Source organism: Melozone crissalis, unplaced genomic scaffold (genome assembly GCF_028551555.1).
Source record: "Melozone crissalis strain CALT ecotype California unplaced genomic scaffold, PUWL_Pcris_2 ptg000016l_1, whole genome shotgun sequence".
Lineage (NCBI taxonomy): Eukaryota > Metazoa > Chordata > Aves > Passeriformes > Passerellidae > Melozone > Melozone crissalis.
This window is the reverse complement of record NW_026535794.1, coordinates 23476086-23503434: the sequence shown is the minus strand read 5'-3', so window position 1 is coordinate 23503434 and position 27349 is coordinate 23476086. Positions and strand designations below refer to the sequence as shown.

General features: G+C 37.2%; 1 protein-coding gene across 6 annotated transcripts in view; it reads right to left on the bottom strand.

The window, feature by feature from the left end:
* Nucleotides 1–27349, bottom strand: part of CDK14 (cyclin dependent kinase 14) — a 344941-nt gene that overhangs the window by 94072 nt on the left and 223520 nt on the right. For all 6 annotated transcript variants that reach the window (XM_054273458.1, XM_054273457.1, XM_054273460.1 and 3 more), the window contains 2 exons: nt 6024–6163; nt 1843–1989 (listed from right to left, as the gene is read on the bottom strand). In XM_054273458.1, coding sequence (XP_054129433.1) covers nt 1874–1989; nt 6024–6163 — 256 coding nt within the window. In that variant the 3' untranslated portion in view covers nt 1843–1873. The remainder of the gene's footprint in view (nt 1–1842; nt 1990–6023; nt 6164–27349) is intronic.

Here is a 27349-nt window from a genome sequence, read left to right as displayed (position 1 = left end):
CAAAAGTCAAATACTACAGCAGGGAGCTGATATGTTATTGCACAGTAAGCACCTAACAGAACAAAGTCGCAAGCCACAGTGGAAAAATGTAATCGATAATGTGCACATCACAACCCTTGCTAAGTGGTTTCAGACTTTTCACAATGAACATGCTATTCTGTATTAAAACAGTGGCTGAGCAGCCATAGCAGTACAGTGAGGTATGTAGAGGGTAGATATGGTATTCTCTTTCTGTTCACACATAAAAATTTAAACCAGTAATTTGTACCTGCTCAAACAGATACTCAGTAAGAATTATCCAATGGTTCTTTTGCACTATTTTACATGCTCATCTGCAAAAACCTTTCATTGCATATCTTATAAATGAAAAATTGCATTTATTTGGAAGCAGGAGAAAGGAGATTCTGTACATGAGAACTGAGATTCTGTACATAAGCTTCTACACAAAAGGTCTTTAGCACAGATGGGCACATTCTAAATATACTTTAGATGGATGATATGTCACGTTAGAACAGACAAGGTTGAAGAGATGTCTGCAGGGACACAGCCCCAGGAAAAAGTAGGGATTAGCTTGTCAATAAGGATGTAAACAGACTGCTCTGAGGCAGCCTCATTTCTGACATTAGAGAATCTTAAATGGTTTGTTGGCGAAGAGCTTGTGCAAAAACTGGGGCAGGCTGTCAGCACTGAAATCTATTTATTCCAGTTTTTCAGTAGTTACTGCCTATCAGGCAAAGACTCTACAACATCACAGGGTTAAAAAACCTAGTTTTACATAAGCATACAACAGGAAAGCCAAATGTAATTCATTAGAGAAAGTTACGTCTGATACTGTATAAAGCAGACTTAACTAAATATAGACATCATGTGAATATCAACTACATTTATAGGAGACCATACCTTCAAATAGATATAAGAGCAGCATGTGCATTTATGTCAGCTCCTAGAATTTCTGCAACAAACTGTTGAAATCGACTCAACATGCAAAAGCAACCATGTCTTTAAAAACAAACACACACAAAAAAATGGCAGGCCTTGATTTTTTGAATGAAAAGAATCTGCTCTTAAGGTGTTTCGTGAAACACTGGTATGAAAAGATTTAGAGAAGTATAATAAGCAAAGCAGCTATATAAAGAAATACTGCTAATCTGGAAGAGTCTGCCAAGTGTTAAATCCCTCTCAACAAACACTGGGCTGGTGCACATGGGCAGAAGACAATTAATGCCATGATATAACTCCACCATCCCCTTGCTGTAATTTGGTAAGTGGCCTCTCTGTTCACCTGGCCTTCCCAAGTTCTGCTCTGCTCTTAAAATACCAGAATTCATCTTACACACTATTTCACTGCTGAAAAACAATGGTTGAACAAAACTAGTATTAGTTGATCCAGTGGTACAGATCAGAATCACTAACATGACAGCACCTCTTTATCATGAACATCCTTCTGCTACCAAGACTTGCAACCTACTAAATAACAGAATCATACAATGGTTAGGGTTGTGAGGGACCTTAAATCATAGAATTTCTCTCCTCCTTACCCCAAAATTTAACAACAGAACTCACAAGAGGTATTTTCTCTCTTCCTATTTTGTCAGGGGGAAAAAGTATCAGTCCAAATTAGAGGCAAACTATTATTTAATATACCAGCACCAACTTCTGCAGTGCTTTCAAACGGTCAGTGACACTCATTCCTGAGTGCTTACACTCTTCATGTGGACTGTAAAACTGCAAAACCAGAGTATCAGCCTGCATATGGACGTGCAATTGAGTTTTGTATTTTGTTTCTCTAAAGATGACTAAAGAACATTTTCAAAGATGTCCTTTCCAATAATCACTTCTTACCTGCATTATCAGTTGTGAACATAGGTATTCTTCAATGTTTGCTGTTTGATACACCTTTGCCATAACTATTGTTTTTTCCAAAGGCTCTCATGCTTTCTCCAGTCTCTGGCTGTAATCTTACATTCGGTACAGTAAAAATAGAAGACACTGTAAAAAAGAGTGTCAGTTCAGAAATTTTGATTTCTTTTTGCAGTAAAAGCAGTAATTTTAAAATAATTAATATATTTGACAAACACAACACATTAAACACATATGCCACCTATTTCTGCCAGTAAGCAGTGCACAAAATCTGAATGGAAAGAAGCTGAATGCATTATGATGGAAATTGCATGGTGCAAGCATTCTTAGCTGCATACAACTTCAAAAAACACCTATTTCCAAATTGGGTGTGTTTATTTGTCCTCTACACCACCATACAAATAATAACTTCCGCTTTCAAATTCCTGGTGAGAGAACTTAGAAATAAGAAGGTAAATCATGCAGCAAGGTTTTTCAATAATTTGATATCGCATATTACATCTTCAGAATCTTGATATCAGAACTGAACTAGTTTGACTTTCTTTTTTGAATTACGAAAGACAACTAGGCTTGTTAAAAATATCCCAAGAACTCAAAAATCTTTTACGTGAAGCAATCCCCTTTTGCATGAGCTAGAAAAGCCTTGACAACTTCAATGTCACACCAAGCAACTAGTTATTGGGAGACATGATGACAATAATCACAGCAGTCCAAATGCAAATGGTTAAGAACTAACATACTGATAATATGAAAACTCATTTTTACTTAGGATGCTTCAATCTGATGAGGAAAAATCAATGACTTTTAATATATCCCGAAAACAAACCTCCATTGAACAATGTCCTCATGAGATCTGCCACTGCATGATTCCATAGGGAAATGCTAAAGAACTCATCAGGGCCATAAGAGTTTTCTTTTTTGCACTAACAACTGGCATATCTGTAAATTTCTGGAACTACTTTTTTCATCTATATGTCTTTAAAAGACCTGGCTATTGCTTTAGGCACAGACCTTCCCACTGCAGTTTGACATCTCAACTTGCATTTCCTATTCTGTTATCCTTGGTAACACACATTGTTAATGACAGATATTTTATGCAAATAAAAGAGTATGAGCTCTCAAATATAAAAGTAGAAAAGTGGGAGGAATGATTTTTAAATAGAAAATAACAAGTACACATATTTAGTAAAAGGGATTAATCTATAGATTACTGCTCAATTTTCAGATGAATGAAAGCTATGCTGCATCATAAATTGCATTGTATTCCTAGACAAGGTGTTTTTGGCAGAACTGCATTGCTCTTATGTTTTTAATGTACTATTTTCAAAAACTGAAAGTGGCTACCTTTGAGACAGAGCTTATCTGGAAATTGAACTTCCAACCCAGCTGAAATTATGCCTTGACTTGAAACTAAACCAAGTAAGACAAGCAAAATTGTGCTTCTCACATAAACTAACTTTGCACACATTTTTAAAATAAACCCTAATAAAAAATATACTGTAAAGTTTTACAGAGAATACAAATACATAGTACTAAAGGTCAAAACGAGAATAGAAAGTCAAACACTTCATTTTTACTTTTTCAGTGTAGGCAGAATCACCATACTGTTGTGAAATATTGTGATTCCAAGAAAACAATTTTCTGATAGAAAATCACTTGACTGATTCATCCCATTTGCTTTTCTACCCACATATGAGTCTTTCCCTTGTTTTAAGTGCTAAATCTCAAAATTTACAATTCAGCATTAGACAAAAATATATTCCATGATGAATACTACTCCCTACAGAGATTTGCAAAGTCACTGGTGGTGTCCAAATTAGAAAGCACTAATTTTTTTCTACATAAAGACTCGATATGTTTATAACTATATTTAATTAACTATCAATAGTGTTTCTTGATGTAAAATATTAGCAAAAAGAACTAGAATCACAAAAACTGGTAATTTCACTACACAGTAAACATTTTCCCAACTCTCTAAAGTATATGACTTCTTTGTTTTGTAAATATGTTTACAAGTATATCCAAGTCATACTAAATAGAAATGATTGTAGTATTTGATACTGGGATTGTCCTTTCTTGCATCTGGATTTATGCTTCATAATGATTATCTCCTAGACACAGAAATAGTCTTTCTGTAACTCAAAATTTTACTGGAGGCATTTAGAAGAACCTTGCTTTAAAATATAATGATTTTTCATCTTTATTCTCCCCCCTTCAAAAGGTTTCACTGCTCCTGATGTTTAACGTTATGCAAAGACGTGTTTCTGCCAATGAATATCGCCTTATGGTTATGCTTCTGCAAATAACCTGCTGTGAGCTGATAAAAGGATTAATGCAGCCAAAATTCTTAATCTGTGAAATTACAAATTAAATTCTCATATTAAAAATACCACCCTGAGGTATTTTTTGTGGTTTTAATTCCCCTCTGGTGTTCTGCATACATTGTGCTTGTTAATGACTAGGACAAGACTGTCTCTGTTGGCAGCCTGCTGCAGAGTGATAATGTGTAGGCATTTACTTCACTGATAGAACTGGATTTAACCACTGACTGATAAACTAAGTGGCAAGTGGGTAATAAGTCCATATTAACAGAAAAGTGCTCCTGCAGAATTCAGAATTCAAAATCCTGGCTAGATTAAATCACACAGTCATAAAGATTGAGATGTCACCACTGCAGAGTGATTTTTGTTTTCCATTTGGTGGAAATTGGATAAATGAACTGGCATTCTTGATGTTTCATTACTTCTGAAGAAAAGAATCTCTGCATCAGTTTCTGCAAAGGCAGACTTTCAACAGCAGCTGCCTTAACTTACACTGGACATTTAAATTTTCTGCTTATCAAGTACCAGAGCCAGCAAACAGTGGTGGGTCACCATGGCAGAGAAGGAAACTGGGAATCTTTTTGCAGTGCCAGAACACAGTCTATGACAGTGATGGACATAAATTATTGGTGATATTTTGGTTTAATCTTCATATTCTAAAAATGGGAGAGTGCTTTTCAGAGCAGAGCTGGGAGTAGGTACTTGGACAGCCAAGCCACAGAACCAGTTCAAAATGTGACTACTACAGCTGTTGAGGATGGAAAAGATAAACTTCAGGAAGACAAAAGTTTTTGTACCGACGTGACTGCAAACAGATTCTACTGTGGATGAATATTCAAAAAGAGAGCTTGGTTTTTAGAAGCAAGCTTTTAAATCAGCCATAGTTACACACATATGTTCCATTGTTGCATCTCTGAACTTTCTGCCTTGAGGTACTGGATATAGATATTTAGCTAATGGATGCATGTTTGAAAACAGAAAAGAACATACAATGCTGTAATGCACGCAAGTGTCTCTTCACCATGTTGAGTTAAAGCAAAATGCTGACTGTTATTTCCCTGTGAAACCTTTTTATAATAATAGAATCTTCTCTGAATAAAAAATATTATTCATTATACTATTTTTTCCCTAGAATAAATAGTGGTGTGCTTTTAACACTGAAAAACAACATACAGACATACAATATAAATGATTTTAAATTACTGAAAAGATAATTGGCAGCATACATGATGATAGGAACATTTCTGCCAAGCCAACTGGAATGCATTCAGTTTAATAAAGGAAGCAAAAGGATGTATGAAAAGAGTGAAAGCATTCTTAGCTAAGAATATCATCTGCTATCCTCTTTGTACAGTTAATTCAGCAAATTAACTGATTGTTTACTTTGTGTTTCACAGACTTCTGAATGACAAGTCCTTTCTTAAAGAAGGTTACTGTTAGAACACACAGAGATTCTGTGAATCAAACACAGCTTGATTTTTATCCTGTGTGCTGCAGCTAGTTAAGAATTACTGTATGTTATAAGTGAAAAGCACTAAATATGTAAATTGCATTTTTCCTTTTGCTTTATGACAATTCAGAGAATTCTATTGGCTCCACACATAATCAAATACAAAGATAGCAGGCTGCAGACTGCAGAGCAGAGATAGCAAAAAAAAAAAAAAAGAATCCATTTTGTCCTGTGTCAAGCTAACTATGTAATTTCAATCTACACAATTGCAGTCACGTATTTCGTGTGTGGCTGTCCATGAGGCTGTCTGTATGTGGGGGCTAGCATACACACATGAATCTGCCTGAACTAGAATCTTTGTTTCTGATCCATTTGGAGGTGGTTATACTCACTATCAGTTAACTCCCATAGCCGTGGGGGCAGATCACTGAAGTACTCGTGGCTCAGAGCTGCCTGTGCTGACAATCTGTTCTTTGGGAAACACTGGAGTAGTTTGGAAGCTAGATCTTCTGCATGGTTCACACAGCTCAGCCTGAAACACAAACAAGAAGGTTTTTCTGGAAAACAGTGTAATTACTCTGTTTATAATTCCATCTCCAGTCAGCACAGTTGAAACACCAAGTTTTAAATAGCCAGGAGTGCTACCAGGAAAAGCGCTCCTTAGGTTAGGGATTTGATTAATCATTTCTGTATTGACAGCTCAAAATTCATACAAATTTTACAACTACAGAGCACATAATACACCATATCACATATGCCCTGCCTAGTATGCTAAAGCATCATGAGCAACAGCATCTTGAAAGCAACTGTTTTGATTCATCCATTTACATTTTACTGAGCATACTGACAAACTGAAAATTTACAGTGCTGGAAACAAATGCTTATTACCATCTGAACACATGAAATCCAAGCTTACGATAACAGCAACATTCACACAACTTAAGGAAGTATAAAATTTTAAAATCCAGTGATGCTTAATAAGCAACAGATTCATCATGTTTTACAAAGACATTTGTCTTTCAGGAAATACTGACTTCTTATTTGTTCATATATTCACATGGCAGGGAATTGACTTCTCATTAAGTGTTAATGCAATGCCAACATTAAATTTAAGTGAGTTATCTTCTCTAAGCTTCCTACAGAAACTGAGAAAACTTACTGTTTCACTGGGAGCTAAATCCTTGGGATTATTATAAGAAAATATAATCTAAAAAGTAATAGACTTGAAGTGGAGACAGTAAAATGGTAATCAGCAAGATGTGGCCTGGGTCTAGGAAGCTACAGCTGCTTCCTAAATTTCCAAAGCCACCAAGCTTTTTGTAATATGCAGTCAAAAAAACACATGCTGAATCTTGTTGATATCATGTTGCTGTTATTACTAGGAAACTTCATAAATTCAACCATGCCTTTGCTCAGTAAAGATGTCTTACTGGGTAAATGCCAAATTCTATAAAAGGTTTTTTCAATGCACTGGTTTCTCAAAACCAGTAGATAGTAGAGTGCAGTTCAAAATAACTCAGCCTTTCAAAAAGATTATGCTTTCCTCTAAAATCAATATTCCTACAGCATGTTTCATGCAAATATTCATTTTTTGCAGCTCAAGCTGACTTTCCAGAAAAAAAATCAAGAAGATGAATTAAGCAGCATTACTCTTTTATTGGGTTGACATGGCATGATTTATATGAAACAGTATAGGCACAGGTGAAAATTGTTTCTTCAACAAAGAACAGACAACACTGAAAACACTAAATAAATAAAAAAAAGATTACTACAGTGAGAGATTTAAGTTACAAATGTCATATACACAACCTTTTGTACATGTCCATACCATCATCAGTGTGGAAAAATCCCCCCTAATTTTAGATATTAATTTTAAATTAAAAATAATAAAAGTCAAAAGCATCTATCCTAAATTATGTACTGGCATATGCATGATATGCTGATATCTGCAGTCATTCAAAAAGTATGCCACTGGCTGTCATTTTAATTTCTAGCAACTGTATGCTAGATGGAAATTTGAATACTGTGCATATCTGATCTCTGCTTGAGAACTGACAGGATATATGTCCAGAAAGTACCCAGGGATGAATTGCTTAGGAGTGCTGACCACTTTAGGGTACTGTATCTCATCACTCATAATCTTACTGAATTCCCAGGATTAGATTTCAAAATTGCTATTTCAGGTTAAACAGATGAACTCCAGTGTGTCTGATGGGCACATCTTTTTCTGTTTGCATTTTCAGTTTGTGACAAAAGAAAAACACCTTGAATGAAAGACTCATTGCTCATAAATTGCATTTAAATTAGAATAATTCCAGACTATTTGAACTACCAGATTGTTGAAAATGTTCAGTAGACTTTTGTGACAATTACAGATAACTTCATTACAGAACACAGCAAGATACCAAGACAAAAGTTATTATTAACAAAGAAAAGGAGTGGCAAATATTCAAGGATAATTGGTATTAATTCTTCTACACATCCAAAATTTCCATGGAATGGTGATTATATTGAATCTGTGAGCCCTGAGTCCTAATCCCCCCTGGACCAATGAATTGTTCAGAGATTGTGTCAAACCATTTCACCAATGTAAATTTTCCCTACAGAGGTAGCTCCAAGATTTTAGGAACTATAGTAAACCTGCTCTGTCTTGAATGAGAATTACTGTTAATTCAGAAAATGCAGTCACCTAAATAGTGAAATATTACCCTCCAATATAAGAATTACACCATTCCTTAGCTGATCCATACATACAGTGGAGATGCTAATTAGGTGAGGCCAAGCAAAGCCAAAGAAAATAACATTCAAACACCAACTTGCAGGTGAAATTTTGGATGCCATCTGCAGCTCCTTGAACAGAGTGATGCTGACATTTTGACTGCATTAATGGTCACCTTGGTATACTGCTAAGGTCTTTTTGCAAGAAATTCAGAAAAACTAATATAAACGGAACAGGTTTTGAATAGGAACAGTGTAGAAAGCCAGTCACCTTCTGAGTTTAGACAAAAAAAAATACATATTTACTGAAATCAGTTGAGAAACCAAAGATAAACATCAAATAATCAGTACATTATATATTTAATATAATAAAAACCCAACAAAATATCTAGGGCTGCAAAATAATCACATCAACTAATTAAATAATTATGAATAAATCAGTCATAATTGGTACCAGTTTTATAATTAATAAATAGAAAGAAGACTAAATTCATTGCATAACCTGCAAAAATATTTCAATCTGCTATTATTATTAGATCTATCTTCCCTGATCACCTTCCAAGTAGTGCTGGGGGTGTGGGCTTGGTGCTAGTAGTTTGTCAGTGCTTTGAGGATTCCAGTTGCTACATTATTAGGATTATGTTTCCAAGCACTTATAGATTTCAAACTCAGAAGGGACCATAACGATCAAGTGTCACCTCTTGTGTAACACAGGCCAAAGATCATCTGAGTAACTCATGGATCAAATCACCACTTTCCCCTAGCTTAGCTGTATCTTTAAAGTTCTACATTAAAATTCTAATTTTGTTTATAGAGCTTTGCTCAACAATGAAAAAATTCTTCTCCAAAACTCATGTCTTCTGCAAAGGTCACTTCTGGAAATCAATGGCCACTACAAAAACCACATGGATGTGGGCTCCTGAGGTTGTCAGTATTAACAACCAATGCCTTTATGGAATGCATGACTAATTTTGCTGCTTTGTTTAAAGACAAGCTATTCTTTACTTGTGAAAAATGTACTGTATGATCATGTATTAAAGTTACATCTGCTACATCAGAATTGTTTAGAAAACCCTATTTAGAGCATAATCTCAGTGGCTGGAACATTGGAATGATTGCTTTGTTTCTTTTTTTTTTTTTTTTTGGCCAATATTCTCTTTAAAACATCCACCTTAAAACATTAACAATTTGTCTAATTTAAGTTTGAAACCTGATTCCTCAATAAAGACAAAGGCTAAATTTTCTGATGGGGCTCAGTAGTTAAATACCTAATACAGAAGTTAACAAAAAGAACTGAAGAAAAAAAAGATTTCATTTTTAAATACACCTCTTTCAGTATGAGACAGGATGGAATTTCATACAATATGGCTTTGTGTCTAAAACATAATAGCATGTTTTGTCTCACAGCAGTTGGGCCATATAGGAACTTGGCATGCATGATATGGCAAGTCTCGATATTCACGCTTCACTTACTGTCACACTAATCACTGAGGAATAGTTACTAGCCATGACAGCATACATACTTTCAGAAAATGTGGTGTACAGCAGAATACAGAGAAACCTTTGGCAATGAGCATTAAATAATATGTAGATATTAGAAAAATATTAGATTTGAGAAATACTGGGAATATTTTTACACACCTAGTCTGATGACATTTGTGAAACACATTGATTTTCAGTTTAATCCCAAATGCTATATACAGCCTTAGCGCAAGAAAAACAAACACCATAGGAACCCGTTTTACTTGAAATATATATGAATCTGACTAGACTTGAGCAGTTGTAAATCTCATTGGATTACAAGAATTTGATTTAATTTCAGAAAACAGGCTTAAATGTCTTTCTACTGCAGAGGAAGGTCAGTATTTGGTCAAGCAGAACATGACTAAGATCACTGAAGTTTGGTTTAAGCTCTTAAGAAAAAAAAGTTTGGGGCATGTGCAGTGAACTTCTGAACTTGGGGTGATTTGCTTTTAAATGCAATGAAGAAGGCAGTTCAAATTCACATTAATAATTAAGACAAATGGGCATTAAAACAAATGGAGATAATAAGCTGTCTATATGCTCCTAGCAGGATGAGGTAAATACTTCCCAAAGCAAAAATCATTTACTGTGCACATTTTCCATGTGAAGATATGATTCTTGCAGTGCATCATTAATTCATTTCTCAACTGGCATTTATAGCATGGCCTAGAGGAGTGAGGCACCTAGTTCCCTTCGGAAATTTCAGCTTTCTTTATTCTAAGCAAACTCCTGCAACCTGAAGTGCTGAAAGACAAAACCACAGTTAACCTGAACAATCACACCATTTAGCAAAGCTTAAAGTTTAATGGTATGAAGAGAAATAACAAATTGGTGTGAATCAGGCAGGGCAGGCGGCAGCGCTCACAGCTCATCTCACAGAGGATGCTCTGGTCCCTCAATGACAGGGCTCCTGCACAGTCCCTGTGCTAGCTCACCTCCCATGGCCCTGACACAGTGGTTGTATGGGGACATTTTCACCCAAGGCTGCTTGAGGACAGCAGCCTTTTGCCCTCATGCCAGGCTCTAGCCTCTCCTGAGCTCTGCACACAACCGTACAACACCATGCATTGCAGTTAATACTTTGCAGATGCATTGTCCTCTAGCAGCTGACACAGAAACGCCCACATGTGCCTTGACAGCTTATACCTCTGAATCTCCACGTGATCCTAGTAGCAGCAGCAGCTATGTGAAACACGAATCAGAGCAGGGCCTACCTGAGCAGCATTTCCTCTTTAGGAGCTCCAGCAGCCTCTCTGTTGTCGCCACCATGCAGAGAACACCCACTGTCTTCAAAGAGCCGCTGTGCCAGCTCCAGCGTGCAGGAGCCGCTTCCCGAACGGGCCCCGTGCCTCCACGGAGCTCGAGAGGGTTTATTTAGCCATCAAGAAACCACCACAACAACTGAACACAAGTTTTGATGCCAGGCTTTTAGCTTTTGATACAGATGAAGGCATAAAGGAGTATATCAAGATGAGAATAGAACAGAGCAAAGATGTTACCATTTTTTCAGTGTTTTACACAAAGGGTATTGAGGACTAAAACTGATGAACAAAATAAGACAAAATCATTTGAAGGCTCACTCAAGCAGTGTTTTACTTGTTGCTGATCAATCACAAAATGCAGAATTTGCTCTACAGCACAATATAGAGGTACCTCAAGTCAAACTACAGAGTGAATAATGCAATCAAACAGAGCCAGTGTGACATGTCACTGTTGGGACTGTACCCCACACCTGCATGGGGCTGCCAACAGCAGTCCTGGGTTGTGCACTCTCCCTAGAAAAGACATGTCTCCAAAGACCCAATGCCCCTCTTGCTCTTCCCAAATTGAGACGTTGGCAACAGTTTAGACTCAGAAACACTGAGCTCTCTAGACATACAGGATGGGAAAATCCAGTCTCCAGACTCCCTTGGCCATCGCTTTAATTGTACACTCAGCACCTGAATAGAATCAAGATTGTCACATGAGCACAATGACTCGCTCTTGGATGAGCCAGGCTGGGACAAAGCCCGCACTGGCTCTAACATGTATAACATGGTTGTACTGCTCCCAGTGCCTGTCCTTGCTCTGTGCTCCTGCACAACACTGCAGGCCACAGTCTTCAGGCCACCGTGATTTCTCTGTGGTGTATGATATGATCTCTTTGGAAATTTAAAAATTAGTTTGATCCCCTTTAATTATATTACCATATTACAGGCATCAGAAGTCTTATCCACTGAAGTACTGAAAAGGTGGTCAAAATATTTATTACTACAATAAAAGCCATGACAACCAATGATAAGTATTCACTGATATGGAACAGAAAATAACACAGTCAGTGTTGATTCCTTGGCATTGCTGTTAATGCCAACATAGCAGAGGTCAGAGCTTTCCCCATTTGGAAAGCTGTGGAGGGAAGTTCATTCAGTGCATTCCAGGATGGTAATGAGAACCCTGGCCTGTCTGAACAAATTCTCATTTGACATTTGCCCAGATGCCATGAGTTGGAAAGCAGCCAAGATGCTGCAATAGCATTTCAGGAAAAAAGGTGAACGTAACAAATGAAGGTTCTAACAATATAGACAACTAGGTTTTCTATTTTGATTAATATAGATTTAGCCCTAGGTATATAATGGCATATACTTGGTAATTTTTAAAAAGAATCTACTGACCCAGTAGGTAAACCAAAATTACAGTCGCAGCTCCTGAACTTCTCAGAACAGAGAATTAAGAAGCTTAAACTGCTCATGAGTCAGATTAGGTTTCAGAGACTCAGTTTGGTCACACCTAAGCTAGACAATGAAGTGATTTAACCTCTGAAGGCAATTCACTTTTGACAATAGCCATTATACTCAATTAGAACTTGATTATTTGTGTCATCACCTAATGCAACTCAAGACAAAAACTTAGATGAGTCTATTTCTCCCTGAGTCTCTTGCACTAGATTTGGTGTGTTTTAGTGTCTGTTTCAGATGTATTTCTGTATTTGTTTAAAACAATGATGCTTGTGATTTCCAGCTTGGTTGGTCTGCTTAATAGAGGAAGCAGAACATTACCACCATTACAGAACACACCCCTTTTAAAAACTGATTTTGGTTGATTTGATGTTTAAAAGCTATGCTGATGGAGAACCAGTCAATGTACAACAGACCTAAAAGTATCCTGAGTTCTGTGAGACCTACCTGGGCTAGCTCTTGCTCTGATGCCTCAGAATAAATATGCTGAGCTATGAAACCTTCCAAAGAAACTCAGCACCAACTATCGAGAGCTTTGGGTGGGAAGATTGCTTATACTGTTCATTGACAATATTGCAGATATTTTTCCTACTTGTTTCTTCCAATTCTGACACAGAGTTAGATTTACATTTGATGCTCATCATCTTTTTGCCAGAATAACATATGCTGGAGTATCAAATGAAGCAAGAAGTATGGAGTCTACATGGGAGACACTAAACAGAAGTTTATTTAAACAGCAAATATACAATGTATATGCAGTGATAACATACCCTAAGCTATTGAGAATGTGGTGTTGTGTGATGTGATCACAAAACTTCCTTAATTCCTAGGAATTCTGACATTGTATAGCCTAGGCAGCATGATTGCTGGGTACAGTGTTTTGCTACTGTTTAAAATCAGAACTAAGTAATGAAACTAAAAGAAGACTACCTTAAGTAAATGACATTATTTCATTCAGTTTCCAGCAGTTTCTCTTAGATACGGGTATTTCCCATAAAAAGTATTTCCTAAAAAATTTTAATTAGAACATGCCTTACTATTTTGTCCCAGAAAGAATTTAGCAATTACTTCTTCTTGATTTTACATGGCAACACCAATCAACTGTTTTAATTCTGTCAGCATCCCAATTAGGCCAGTATTAAAGATACTAATTATGGAAGACCTAGTACATTACTTACACCACAACAGACCACTACTGAATATGCCAGATTCATAGATTACTGGTAGATCTTTGCTGTAAGCGCAATTAATGAAGAAAAACAACACAGTGGTGACATCTAGTCAGAAGCTTTTGATTATTCTGAAATTCTTTAAAGGGCGTGAATCTTCTGATCAAGGTGAATGTTTTTTAAAGGCTGTCTGTGTGCACCTCAGAAAGCTGAACAGAATAACCTCGGAAAATAAACAGAGCTAAAAATAATTACTAACACCTCAATCACTTTATGAGCTATTATTTCACCAGAAAATGGAGAAAATATAACTTTAATCCTGAACAAAACTCTTCAAGGTTTATGTTCTCTATAAACCTTTCAGTGAGAACTGAAAATATAAGTTAGTAATGCAGTAAATGCCCTAACAAATATATCAGATTTTTCACTTAATGCTTTTTACAGGCTTAAACCAAACTGAGTGAAAGAAAATCACCTTTTACAGTCTGACTCTTAAAGGAAGAATGCCTTTCTGTTATGCTTTTTAAAATAAGGCATGGTGAATTTATATGAACTTCAGTGAATCTTGGGCATGATAAAAGGAAGAAAAATATAGCAGTGGAGTTAACATTCCATAGTATTCTTTCTTCACATATTTATTTCCTCACTGGCTGGACATAGGTAAAAAAAAAAAAAGAAAAAAAAAAGGAGGGAATAAGCCCCCACCCCCCAACACAGAAATAGCTGAATTAAACCTTTGGCACGCAATGCAGTCAAAGCTCTGTGTTTTTCCTCATGCCACCTTTGACAACCTGAATTGCTTCTCTCCAAATAAATCCATGCAAAAGATATTTTGAAGAAAAAGAAAAAAAGCTCTGATTTTCAAATTTGTCGACTAGGTGCACCCATTAGGGAAGTAAACAAAGTCTTCCTTATTTTCCCTTTTCCAGCTGTCTTCCTGGACCTATTACCTTTAGAAAACAAACAAAGACAGAACTAAGTGCTAGTAAATAAACATTAATACTGCTCTATGAATCTCTACCCTTCTGTCTGATATTTTATCGTCTTGGGTTTAAGAAGTTTTAATTTCATTCTAATGTAAATAAGAACTGGTTTGTTTGCTCAGTACTTCAACAAGAATTTGCTAAAAGGTTGCAGCATGCAGGGAGTGCCCTGAGAAGGGTGACCTTCCTTTAGTCAGTGAAGCCAAAGATCATTTATGAGAGTTAACCTACAAATCTGTCTTGCTGGGGCCTCAGATCCATCAACCACTTGGAAGCAGCTACTTGCCCTGTCCTCCCACTGCTGCCTAAAACACTGCATGGGTCTGATCTTTTCTATTACTGTATACCTCTCAGCTAATAAAATATATTTTTGTGGCTATGGAACTAACAGGAGTACTTTGTATTTATTTATACAGCTCATTAAAGGCGGAGAGAGATTTGGAGGCAGAGAGAATGCCCCAAGCCTGGAAAACTCTGGAAGACAGACCCCAGGCACATGCATGTATTTAACTTTATGCAGATGAGTTGCCTGGCTGAACCCAACGAGACTGAGCAATTATGTAAAAGCAGGCATCCTGGTCTTTTTGCAACCATGCTTCTAAGCTAAGGCACAAGAGGGAAATGATGCAGGACTGGTAAATACTGAGAGGAAGAGGCTGAAATGGTGGTAATGAGGGCATATGGGCAATATAGTCTAGCTATGCAGTCAAGAACACTTAATTAGGTATTATTATGTCTGTATTTGGGCAGACTTGCATCTCATAGAGCTAGCTGCCCTGACCCTCAGGCACTTGGTCCAGGTGGCACAGGGTGGGACACCACCTTCACACCAGCACTGCGGGGTAGAAAGCGCCGTTCCTCCTCCAGAGCCACTCTCCTGATCTAGCACACCACTTTCTCTTTACATTAATGCAGACAGAAACTTCCTAAAGTGAACTTTAGGTCCTCTTTGAGTAGAGAGAACCAGTCAGGCTGAAAATCCAGTGTCTGACACCAAAGGCAGTAAAACTTGTTAAGAGACAAATATGCTTGTGTTAACATACGAACTTGACTTTGAACTTGAAAAAGGGGAAAAAAACTCTAGGTTTCTTATGCAGGGACCACCATGAAAGGAGAAAACAGTGATCTCTCTAGTACTCAATTTGGAGACAATGTAACATTATTTTGATTTTTCTTTTTAAGGGGAACATTACATATCCACACTTATCTGTATTGAAATGTCTTTCTAAAAATTCAACATATATGTTTATGGTTTTTATCCATAAACATCTTGGAGGTGAATCATCAAGTCACAAACTCCATCTATTTTAGTCACCAATTACTGAAATACATGGATCTTAAGTGCCTGTACTCATATATGTGTGAAGATGTAGTGCTGACACTCAGAAATTGGCTTGCAGTAGGGAAGAACTCAACCCTGAACTATTTTTGCAAATCCTATCCTGTCAAAGTATCATGAAAGAGAGACAGCTAAGCAGGGAGTTACTGCTATTTAGGCATAAATCAGCATAGGTGATTTAAGAGCTAAAATCAAAATTTTTATCTATAAAAGTGACCACTAAAGGTCAGATTTCCCAAAGAGCCAGCTATCACTAAAAATTGACTGCCAGCAGAGCTTGGGCCACTTCTAACAATGAAAAAAAGCAAGTGGATTCTCAAAAGGTATTGCACACATGGAATTGCACACACAAAAACCAAAATTGAATTTACTGGTTGCTTGGAATCCATGAAGCTCTGGTCATGTGTGCTGTCACTGAACTGGAGGTAAATAAACATCTGGGTCTCATTTTAGGGTGTTAAAAGAATATTAAGCTTTTGCAAAAGCAGGTATTTGAGGCTGACAAGTCCTAGCAGATTCCAAACTGAGAACAAGAAGCCTGGAGTCAAGGACCACAAACAACTGATAAATTCACTGTATAAATAAGCCCATCTGATTCCCAGAAAGGAAAGCAGCAGTTCTAACTCTGCCTGAACTATCTAGGGGACATGAGAAGGGTTAAATATGAGAAAGAGATCACTGACATAAAAACAGAGAACAGAAGCTTTGTGAAGAAAGAGAGGAAGAGGCAAAATTATGGAGGATTTTGAAAAGGATAAGAAGGGGCTCAAAAATAATGGAGCAAACCAGCCAGTGTTGGGAAGAGAATTAAACAATACACAAAAAACCAAAATTGAATTTACTGGTTGCTTGTTATATGATCTGAATAAGGATGTTGATCAGCAGAGGATATGAGAAGTCTATTACGATAATCAAGATCAGAATGATAAAGTTGGTTGGGAAGACAAGAAAGTATCTTGGAAAAGCTGGAAAGAAAAAAAAAAAAAGGTAAAATGTATATATCATTCTGGATGCATAGTTTGGGGATATTTCTTATTTTTCTTTTCCTAAGACTTTAGGCTTAAGTGACAAAGAGTCCTAGCAGAACAGTGCAAGCAGGGAGCTTCACCAGGAATATGCTTGGGTGGGCACAGGGAATAGTAGGAATCTCTCTGCTGAAGCCTTATTGCTGAATTGAATTCACAGGGCCAGTCAAAGAGCCTGACTGCTCAGCTACTGAGTGTCCACATTGCCCCTGGATCACTTTGCCCATGTCAGCAGCATGCTCCAAACTCACTCCTGCACACAGCCCAGGGACCATTCCCATGCCAGGGACCATTCCCAAACTGCAGCAGGTTCTGTGCTCCTACAAGCAAGGCACGCCATATATTACACTAGAACACAATTCCTATGGTCTGCAACATGTGTGTTACTTTATTCTGGAAATTTTGATTTAAAAACCTGAGGCTGAACTACCCCAAAGTAATAACTGCACCTGCAGCTGCACGGGGACCACATCAAGCCCACAGGGGATGCATGCCCCAGTGCTGCTCAGCACAGCTGCAGCCAAGGTCTCTCACATGGCCTCGGGGCCAGCAGACAGTCCCTGGCTCTGCTTTAGTTTGCAGCACAGACATGGGCTGTAGCTGACGGAAAAATGATATTCACCAAACGCTGTCTGTCAACATCTCAGGAAAATTCATGCCCTCATGGCTGCCGAATAAAGCCTGACTCAAGGGCACTGCAAGGATCAAATATGAAAGAAATAAAAGGAATGTAACAGCATTCTGCAAAAGTCATAATGCTGCAGGAAGGCCAATAATGATCCACAGCATGATTTTTTTATATCAGGGTGGTGAAATTAGTTTGGGGCACGCTAACATTATATAGTAATAAATAGAACTTTAAAAATGCCATAAAATCTAACCAAAGAAGGCAACACAAAAGTGATGGCCCATTCTCAACATGCAATGATATCTGAGTGAAAAGCATAAATTTAACCTGCTTTTATGAGATTTCCTTACCAGAGACCACAGATAACCAAATATCCATGCCACACATATCCAAACAGTATCAATTTTTTAAAACTACTCTGTATTTCCAAACAATAGGGACACAAAAGCAAACAATGCATTTATAAGAATGTGACAGAAGTAAAAATTTTACTTTTTCAATTTAAACTCTTCGCAGTAGGATTCTGAGTTTATAAATCCAACAGGAAAAATTAAGTCCTTTATTCATTTGTATTTTCCGCCTACTATTGCAGCAGTGATCATAAAACAAACACAGCTGGCATCTTTATTATTTTATTCACTGAAGGATTTAGCTGGACAAACATCACAAAGATGGTGGCTGTTTTCATTGAATTTATGATCAAATATGCTCCAGCATAAGATCAACTCTGTTACATCAATTATTATGAGATGTGAATAATTTAACAGAAAGTTGTCTATTTGTAAATCAGATCTTAGGGATAGAAATTCAGCTGAGGTAGCAGCCAGTGGATATCACTGTATTACAGAATTTAAAAGGATGCCAGCTTTTTGTGAGTCACATTTAGTGATAAACATTGTCATTTATATTTTGCTATCTAGCGAGCTGCTAATTCAGGCAAAAAGATTTCAAAATTTTATTTTAAACTTTAATTAAATTCATCTTTATCAGAGGACAATTTAACTTTACTCATGCTTTTCAAAATTACCGAATATATTTCCTATAAAGACTTAATTAAAAACAATAAACAAACTACCATCAACATCATATTTTGTTTTTTTTTCCCATAGATTTTCACCAGAGTGTGTTGTTCAGCCTAATGCCAGGAGAGCTATAATAATTTTAACGCAGAATGTGTGCCTTAGGATATGGGATTGACTCAGTGCCTGCAAGAAAAAGGTCAGTTCCCTTTGGAACCACTTGCCTCTCTGCCCTGCAGCAATGGCAGGTGCACCAGCCCTGTGCTGGGGCTCGTTATTCACGGTGTGCTGCTGCAGACACACAATCCAACCTCTCTGGTTCAATGCAGCAGCAGGCTGAGAGTCTCCCATCTCCCCATTCTGACACGGGTCAAGCAGGCACTGAACACATATACATGATGACCTGCTTGCAGCCAGCATCTTTCACAAATCCCCAAACAATAGCTCAAAAAAATTTTAGCTAGTTTCATTTAAAGAAATCACTAAAATATTAAACTGTTTGGCTAGCAAATAACTTAAAGTTATGAAAAAATCACTGTTTTCACCAGTCTCCTACAGTGATATGTGTTTCTGTGACACTAATTAAAAAAAAAAAAAAAAAGGAAAACCTGCATGAAAAAGCAAAAATTCTCATTTCTCTGTACTATATGGCCAGCAAGATGTCAGAAATCTTTAGGCAGATACACGAGGCACCACACCCAAAAATGCAGGAAAGGAAGTGATTAAGATTTTCTTGAATGAATTTTGAGAGACAGTTGGAGGAGATGTTCATGAATGGCAATACCTGAATACCAGTGATCTTGCCATGGAAAATGTGGTGGTCAAAATAACACTAAAAATCCTACATGAAATCCTCATAAAAGTCAGTATTTGCCTAAGGCAAAGATAGTTTATGATGTTTACATCACGGCAGAAGTCTTAACTATTGTCATAAGTCTCTGGCTTAGAGATGAACAGCATGAGTTCTGAGATTGGCTTAAACCATCTGCAGGGGTGACAAAACCAGGAACATTATTCATATATTTATATTTACTGCCTGTCTGCATCATCTCTCAAAATTATCTATGTTTCTGAGACCCTAAGATGAGAACCAAAGGAACTCCTCAGTTAAAGAAAAATGATCATTAATACAGAACAAACAGCAGAGGATAATATCAAGCCACATAATCCAAGAGCAGTTGCTTAGCACTAAGCACTTTTGAATGCCAACCCAGTTCTCAAGTTGCCTATCATTTTCACTCTCCTTTTGGAAGAATCTTGCCTTTAATGGCTACATGCAAATAATGAGGGAGTCAGCAGCAAGGTCTACTCTATTTATATGACTACTTTCACAGTATGTCTTTAATTCCTTATACAAATATTTTTAAAACATATCTCAGAGACTCAATTTTGTCAGCAATGTCATTATCTGGAGAAGAGAGATTTCAGCAGACAAACCAACAGCACAGAACTCAAGCAAGAGGGTAGAATTCAGAATGCGAGGATATAATGACGCCTGGTGCCTCTGATCAGAAAGTATTAGACTCCAAACCAAGAAATGAACACAGACACCATGGCAGCATATGAGTAACAGACTACCAAAAACATAATTCTGAGAAATTAATAAAACATTGGCATGTAGAAATGCAAGGAAAAAGAACAACTGGAAACATCTGAAGAGCTTATCAGAAAGTACAAAAAAAACACTAATGAAGAACATACATTGGAAAAAAGTCATACCTGGAAACACCAAATAAACATGTCTATCTGATATATGTCTCAATATCCAAAGGAATTCTTAAGGAATTAGTGAGGATAGCAAACAAATGTAAGGCATCCTTTAAAAGTCTTTCCAGGAATTCTACACAAGAATAGCCAGTTCTCTCTCCTCATTTCTCTTCATAGGCTTATTACTGTAGATATGCTACTGTAATATTGTCTAATTTTGCTCTGCATTCTAAAGTATGGTACTAGACTTAAAAAATACAAATATATGCCCATACTTCCTTTTGGTTTTCAAATAAAGGAAGTTTGGCAAATATTTGTTAGACACTGACACACAATATAGAAGGAAAGTACAGACAACAGAAACATAAGACAATATGGACACAAACTTAGATTTCAGAAGAAATAAGACAAAATGGCAATCAAAAGAAGAGGTGACTAATGAAAAAAGCATCACATAAATTATTTTTTAAAGTGGACTTAATAATTGGTGGAACAAAACAACAAAAGATAATGTTTGATGCAATTTCTATTAAAAAAATCTTGCTCTGTGGACAAACTCCGAAGACCTGGGATGTGACACACTATCTCAAGCACTGAAAACTGGCTGCCAGACCATAAGCAAAGGGTACTGATGAGTGGCAATGTGCTGAGTTGGAAGGGAAGTGTCCAGCTGTGTGCCAGAGGGATTAGCGTTAGTCACAGTTTTATTTAACATCTTTATTAATGACCTGGACTAAGGGATACCCTGCATACTGAATCAACTCCTAGATGATGCTAAACGCTGAAATAACCACAAAAGACAAATACATTAGTACAAAGAAACTAACAGTATTGAGACATGTGGGCAGAAAATCTAAAAATAAGACAGAGCATAGAACACTACAATTATTTCCACAGAAAAATAACCCCAAATATAGATAGGTCCAGAATTAACAATGCCAACAAACTCTAGTCCAATGACAGATACTGGATTAAATGTTGCAGAACACAAGGAACATCCATGTACATCCATGTACATTGGGGCTGTATTTTTACTGCTGTCATGGATGGGAAAAGGTACAGGGCAGTAACGATGTAATTTTAGTAATGAAGCAGCATTGAGTTATTAGTGCTCTGAAACAAAAATGACAAAGCTTTTGTGGTCCAGTTTAGGAGGCTTATTAGTATTTTTAACTGGGACAAGAGGATGTAACACAAAACCTAAAGCTTAGCAACACAAAAGAGGGGGAATTTAGAATAAAGCAAGAATAAATTGACTGTCAGGATAAACATGGTATCAATTAGGTCTGTTAGGAATAGTCTTCCCCCTAGGTTTGAAAAGGTATAACATTATAGCACTTTACGGTTGCTCCAATTTGAAAGAAAGACTGGAATATAAATCAGGAAGGATTTTTCAGCTTGGCGAAAGGATAAGCGGAGGAACCGCGGAGATGTTTCTCAGCCTTGGCTTCAATCAGCATCCCGTAATTCCGCACCGCGAGTTGACAATCCCCGCGGAGCGGGGGGCTCAGCACAGCGCGGAGTTCCGCGCACACAAAACAGCGCCAATGGGCGCAGGAAAAGGCGATAATGTAAAAACGAGCAGCCTCCACCGCCTCGAAATTAATTTATAATTTATAAAAATTAATTTTACCGTTTAAATGATAATGAATTAATCAATAAACCCCGCTAAGCAGAGAAATAAACAACAGGCGGCGCTGCTGGGCTGCGGGCGCCCCCTGGCGGACAGCGGCACTGCAGCGGCGGGAGGAGGGGCGGGGGGGCCGCGCCTCCATCGCGGGGCATGTCGCGACATGACTCCCCACACCCCCTCGGGCAACCGCCTGTTCATGGGAAATAGAGAAAAAAACCCGAAAATACAAAATGCTTTTTGTTTCCAGCGCAGCAGCATCGCTGTTGACCTCCAGGAGGCAGAGGCAGGTTTATACGCCTTTTAAAAAATACTTCAAAAAATATTTTCATCTTGTCTCCAGGACCCACCCCTGCTGCCCCAGCGTGATCCGTGGCTCCTCCTGGCCCCAGCGCCCCAGAGCACACAGCCAGCCCACCTCTGCTCGGTACTGCCTGACATCCTTACGGCTTCTTGGGTTTATCCTTCAGAAAGGTTTCCACAACCACAACACTAAAGCTTTTTGTTTCTATTGTGCTGGAGAGCTTGAGTATTCCTTCAGTGGTACTACGGGCTATGTTACAATGAGCGGGTGAAGGGACAGGAGGCAAAGAGATAATAGTGACAATTAGGAGAGCGCTCTTTCTTTAGTCAAAACCCAGCTAAGGCAAAGATTTTCTTAAAAACCCAAAGAACAGAATCCCAAGCCAAAAATGCTTCCCAAGTCTCAGCTTTAACCAATTTCTTGAAGCAATGCTTGAAACAAGACACAGACTCAAGCTACATGGGCTTGTCTCTATTCACTCCCTTTGCTTTCTTCAGGAAGTTTTCACCGAATAACAGTCCTAAAATAGGGCAGTCCATCCTGGAATGCAACTTTTAAACACCCTGGCCTCAGAAAGGGAGGCCTCAAGTACAGAGGCCATCTTGTTAAAGGAAGAGCTCCTCAGCAGTGGGACTGGTTGTGAGAATAGAGTGTTATTTATATAATAAATAAGCCATATTGGGGAATTATAAAGTACTAGTCCTATTTATGCAGAGCAGAATTTGTTTTCAACTGCACCTTTTCTTTCCAACCTAATTTCTCACAATACAGCCCATTATGGCAGAAGGATCTGAAAAAGCTTTTCATATCCTACCAAATATACACAAGGATAATTAGTTCTCTTTTGTTATTCTTCTGTAAGGGTTTATTATTGTGGAGAAGCTTTTGCAAATTGAAAGAGGTTGCATTGCATTCTGGAGGCAGAGCTGTTCTTGGTTTTTATTGTGTAGAGATAATTGAACAGAAAAGTTCAGGAAAAAAAGTGGAAATATAATTGTGAGGTCTATAGGAAGATCAGATTACCACATCTCAGTTCTCTTTAGGCCAGTATTTTATAATTACATTCCACAGTATGTTATGTCATGCTATGGAGGTGAAGCTTCGTACTAGATAGAAGCAAACATCAATGCAAGTTTTGTTTTTTAACTTTACAAACATTACCACAAAATGTATAGATTCCATCTTATCTAATAAATTCTCTACATTCTTTAAGTAGTTTGACAACCAGTAAAAAAATTCAGTGTTAAAGTCTCCAAAGAATTTAATTTACTGTAAGCAAAAGTTATTTTATTTGCCTCAAACACTTCCCAAAGTAGCCTCTAATGTTAACCAATTCTATTTGAAGTATTTAAGGGATCTGACTTATATAATGATCCTGCTAGGTTTCACTTTGTCATTGCTGTTAAATTCCAGGCTTTTGAATAATTTCCAGTTAAACCAGGAATTAAACAGCAATTGACTTGTATCCAATATCTTTCCATCATTCTGCTCTGCCTTTAAAATCATCTTGTGGAAGCTGATGTTGGTCAGGTGCAATTATTTTGCCCTCAAACTACTGTGTGTGACTTTTGGGAAGGTTTGGGGTTGGAGGTTTTTGCCTCTCTTCCTTTGGCCTTACAGACATGAAGCTGGTTTTATAGATACTGGAAGAGTGTTATTCTTCCTCCTACTAAACTCCCCTTACATAAATTGAATTAAAATGTACATTTGAGGTAAAAGCCTCTTTGAAGGCTTCTAAACCCATATTCCCACCCTTACATGCCATGACCTCAAACCATATTTTTAAACAAAAACAAGGATCAGCCTGTGCCTGCAAGATGGAACAGGAGATAGTGAAACTTCATTGTGTTTAGAGAGTTAAAGCTGTTCTCTTCCAGTCCAGGAGCATGAAGTTCAATGTCACTGCTGTACAGTTTCTATGTGAAAATTCTTTAATTTTTTTTGCATTGCAGCTTCTCCCCTATAAAATGCAGCAGTGGGAGTTTGCATCAGTAGAAGTTTAATCATACATGTAAATCCTTACAAGACCATAAACACTGCTCTTTAAGGTGTATCTTTCAAAGCTACTGCAATGTTGAGAGGAAATCTGTACCAAAACCAATGCATATTGAAAAACAAAAGTCTGTATGTTTTTATCCCCATTTTAGGTCTCATGCTCATTGCCCTTAAAATAATTAAGTGACATATTTTGTGTCACCAAAAATCTTCCACAAATTAAATCAGGAAGTTTAAAAGGTTTTTTAACTTAAGACTGGAAACTGCTGCTTTTTGAAACATGATAAGAAAGAAAGAAAGAAAATTTCTGGAATGAATCAGCGTATCCGTGTGTTAAGTTTTACAGCTGGATTACAAACCCCTGGGAATTTGATGTCTCTAATGGAAATGTTTATACATCCTTAACTACAGCTGTGCAAGCAAGCAGCCCTCTAATACAGCACACAGATAAAGATTTACACTGGAAAAAGAGAAAGCCCTTCACATTTCAAATGTAAATGATACATAATTTTGAGGCATTGAATATTTCCTATGATAGTAGAAATATCCATATGAAGCACTGAACTGTATGTATTGTCATTGCTTTCAATCCCTTCATTTAAGCTGAAAAATTGCAAATCCTTTATGTATAGAGCATTGAAAATGTATAAATATTTTTGAAGAGGTTTCATAGAATTTAAAAAGCTCTGGTCTTATTTGAGTCAGCCTGTGATGTGATCAGAACTTGTGTCAATTATGAAATCTCAGAGACTGAAGCTGTTTTAAGCAAACTGGGTTTTGTTCTTTTTTGTGGTATTTTTGAATAGAGAAATTTCATGCAGTAGTCTTGAAGGAAATATAAGACAGCAACTTTTCAAATTCAAACCAATTATTGTACTTATTAATACATAACTGCTGTATTTTAATAGTCTAGCTGCTGTTAAAATACAGAAAAAATACTTCAGTCCAGGCCTGCAGGATGGATGGAATGGCATGCCAGTATCTATTCACATTACTTAGGCAAATATATGCCTCCAAGAAAACACATTCAAATCAATATTAGTTTCCTTGTCCTTCTTTCCCAAACCAGATCTAATTGCCTGTGTTGTAATATAATTGCTTCTTCCAAGCTTTTGAATTTCATTAACTACTTTTAAAGAAAAAAATCAACTTGCAATTTTTGTGATTGTGAAAGGATGGGATACAGGCCATTATAGTGATTTAATTTTTAAAAGGAAAGCTGTGACTTTCAGGAAATTGAATTGTATTCCAAGCAGTAAGATTGAGGTACAGTCAAACATTTTAAGATGCCTGCAAGGATCACAACTGGCAAAATTATCTGAGTTATTTACAAAAGCTAAATATGAGTTAATCTTTCTGTTGTTCCCTCTGCAGTAAACAGGAGATGGCCTCATTCATGAAAGCCACCAAATTAGGGTCCTAGATTGAACTGGATAAGCCATTAACTTTTCTATAGAATACTGAAAGTCAATTAATGCAGGCTGGTGACCCTTAATGCCTTTGTGGAGGCCTGAGCTGGTTTCAGTGCCACTTTTATTTCTCATTGCAGGAACTGGGAAGTTCCTGCGAACCAAGAGGGACCCAGGAGTTCTGCAAAGTGAGCACAGGGCCATGGAAGATGCCTGGCACTACACAAGTACAGGTTTTGGCTCAAAGGACAAACATTGATGGTATTACATTCAACAACTAATACCAAAAGTTTTTTAACAACAATCCTGCTATATTAAGAGATTCTTCCTCCTTCAATTGTCAACCACAATTTCAAAAGGTGGGGTGGGGGTTTTTGTGGTTTTTTGTTTGTTGTGATTTTGTTCTGTTTGTTTGTTGGTTGGTTTTTAAAATTAAAACCTTGGAACAAATGGGTTTGGGAAGGAGCAGAAAGAGAAAAAATTAATAGAATGGCAAAGTGAATATAAACTTAATCACATTTTGGAAAAGTGACCACAGTATGGATTATGCAGTTGTAGACACATTTCATTGCTAATAAATAAGAATATTGATAAAGAAATTTGATTTCTACTCTATTAATAACTTTTTTTTTCCTTTACAATAAGGAAGCTTCTTCACCAAAACATTTTGTATCTTCAGTTTCAGTGGTGAACTTGGAGATGTTACAGTCTCCTGCTGATTAATCTCTTGAACTCTCTGGTAAATTTCCAACAAGACAGCCAGGTAGTAGCAAAAATAAAATTTTGAATTAGTACCAGAAAGAAAAGAGAAATGGTGGTACAGCAAAGGCTCAGCCTTGCTCAAAACTTCTGGTCAAAACAGAGTGGAGAAAAATTCGAACAGGTTTTCTGGCAAGACAAGTTGTTGACATAGCTGAAATCATTCAATTCAAACTCTGTATGCTTTCTTCAACCTATAAAAGCTATTAATTGCTCAAGAGAGTGCAGTCCAAATATCCTGTCTACAAGATTCTATATGTGCTGAGAAATCTTTTAGCAAACTTAACAGAGATGATTATTTAGAATAATGCTAGTAGTGTGTTATTCAATCTGAATGCTCATCAGGCAACCTTTCTGGACTTTGAGCATGATACCTTTATACCAACATCCATATGATGGAAATGTGAGCAAATTCAGGAAACATTGAAAGGGGAAATAAAAGTGTGGTGAATTTACACTAGGTTTTTCCATTCATAATTAAGATTACAACAGTATGGTCACAGCAGCTCACAGCAATAGCCAGATGCACCTCGCAACAGGGGATGATCATGTGGAAACAACACTCAAAGGTGGATTAGAAACACATTATTTAAAAGTTTCCTGATTTTTATAGATGAACAGAGAAAACAAGATTCAAAACTGATGGCCCAAAGCAATAACACAATATTTCTTCATGAATTCAATACACTTGCCAACTAACAGCGCCAAGAAGAAAATATTATCCTATGCAGTTCCTTCCTATTGACAAGAAACTGGCAATTCAAATATGGATTATTTGAAAAGAATAGAGCCCTT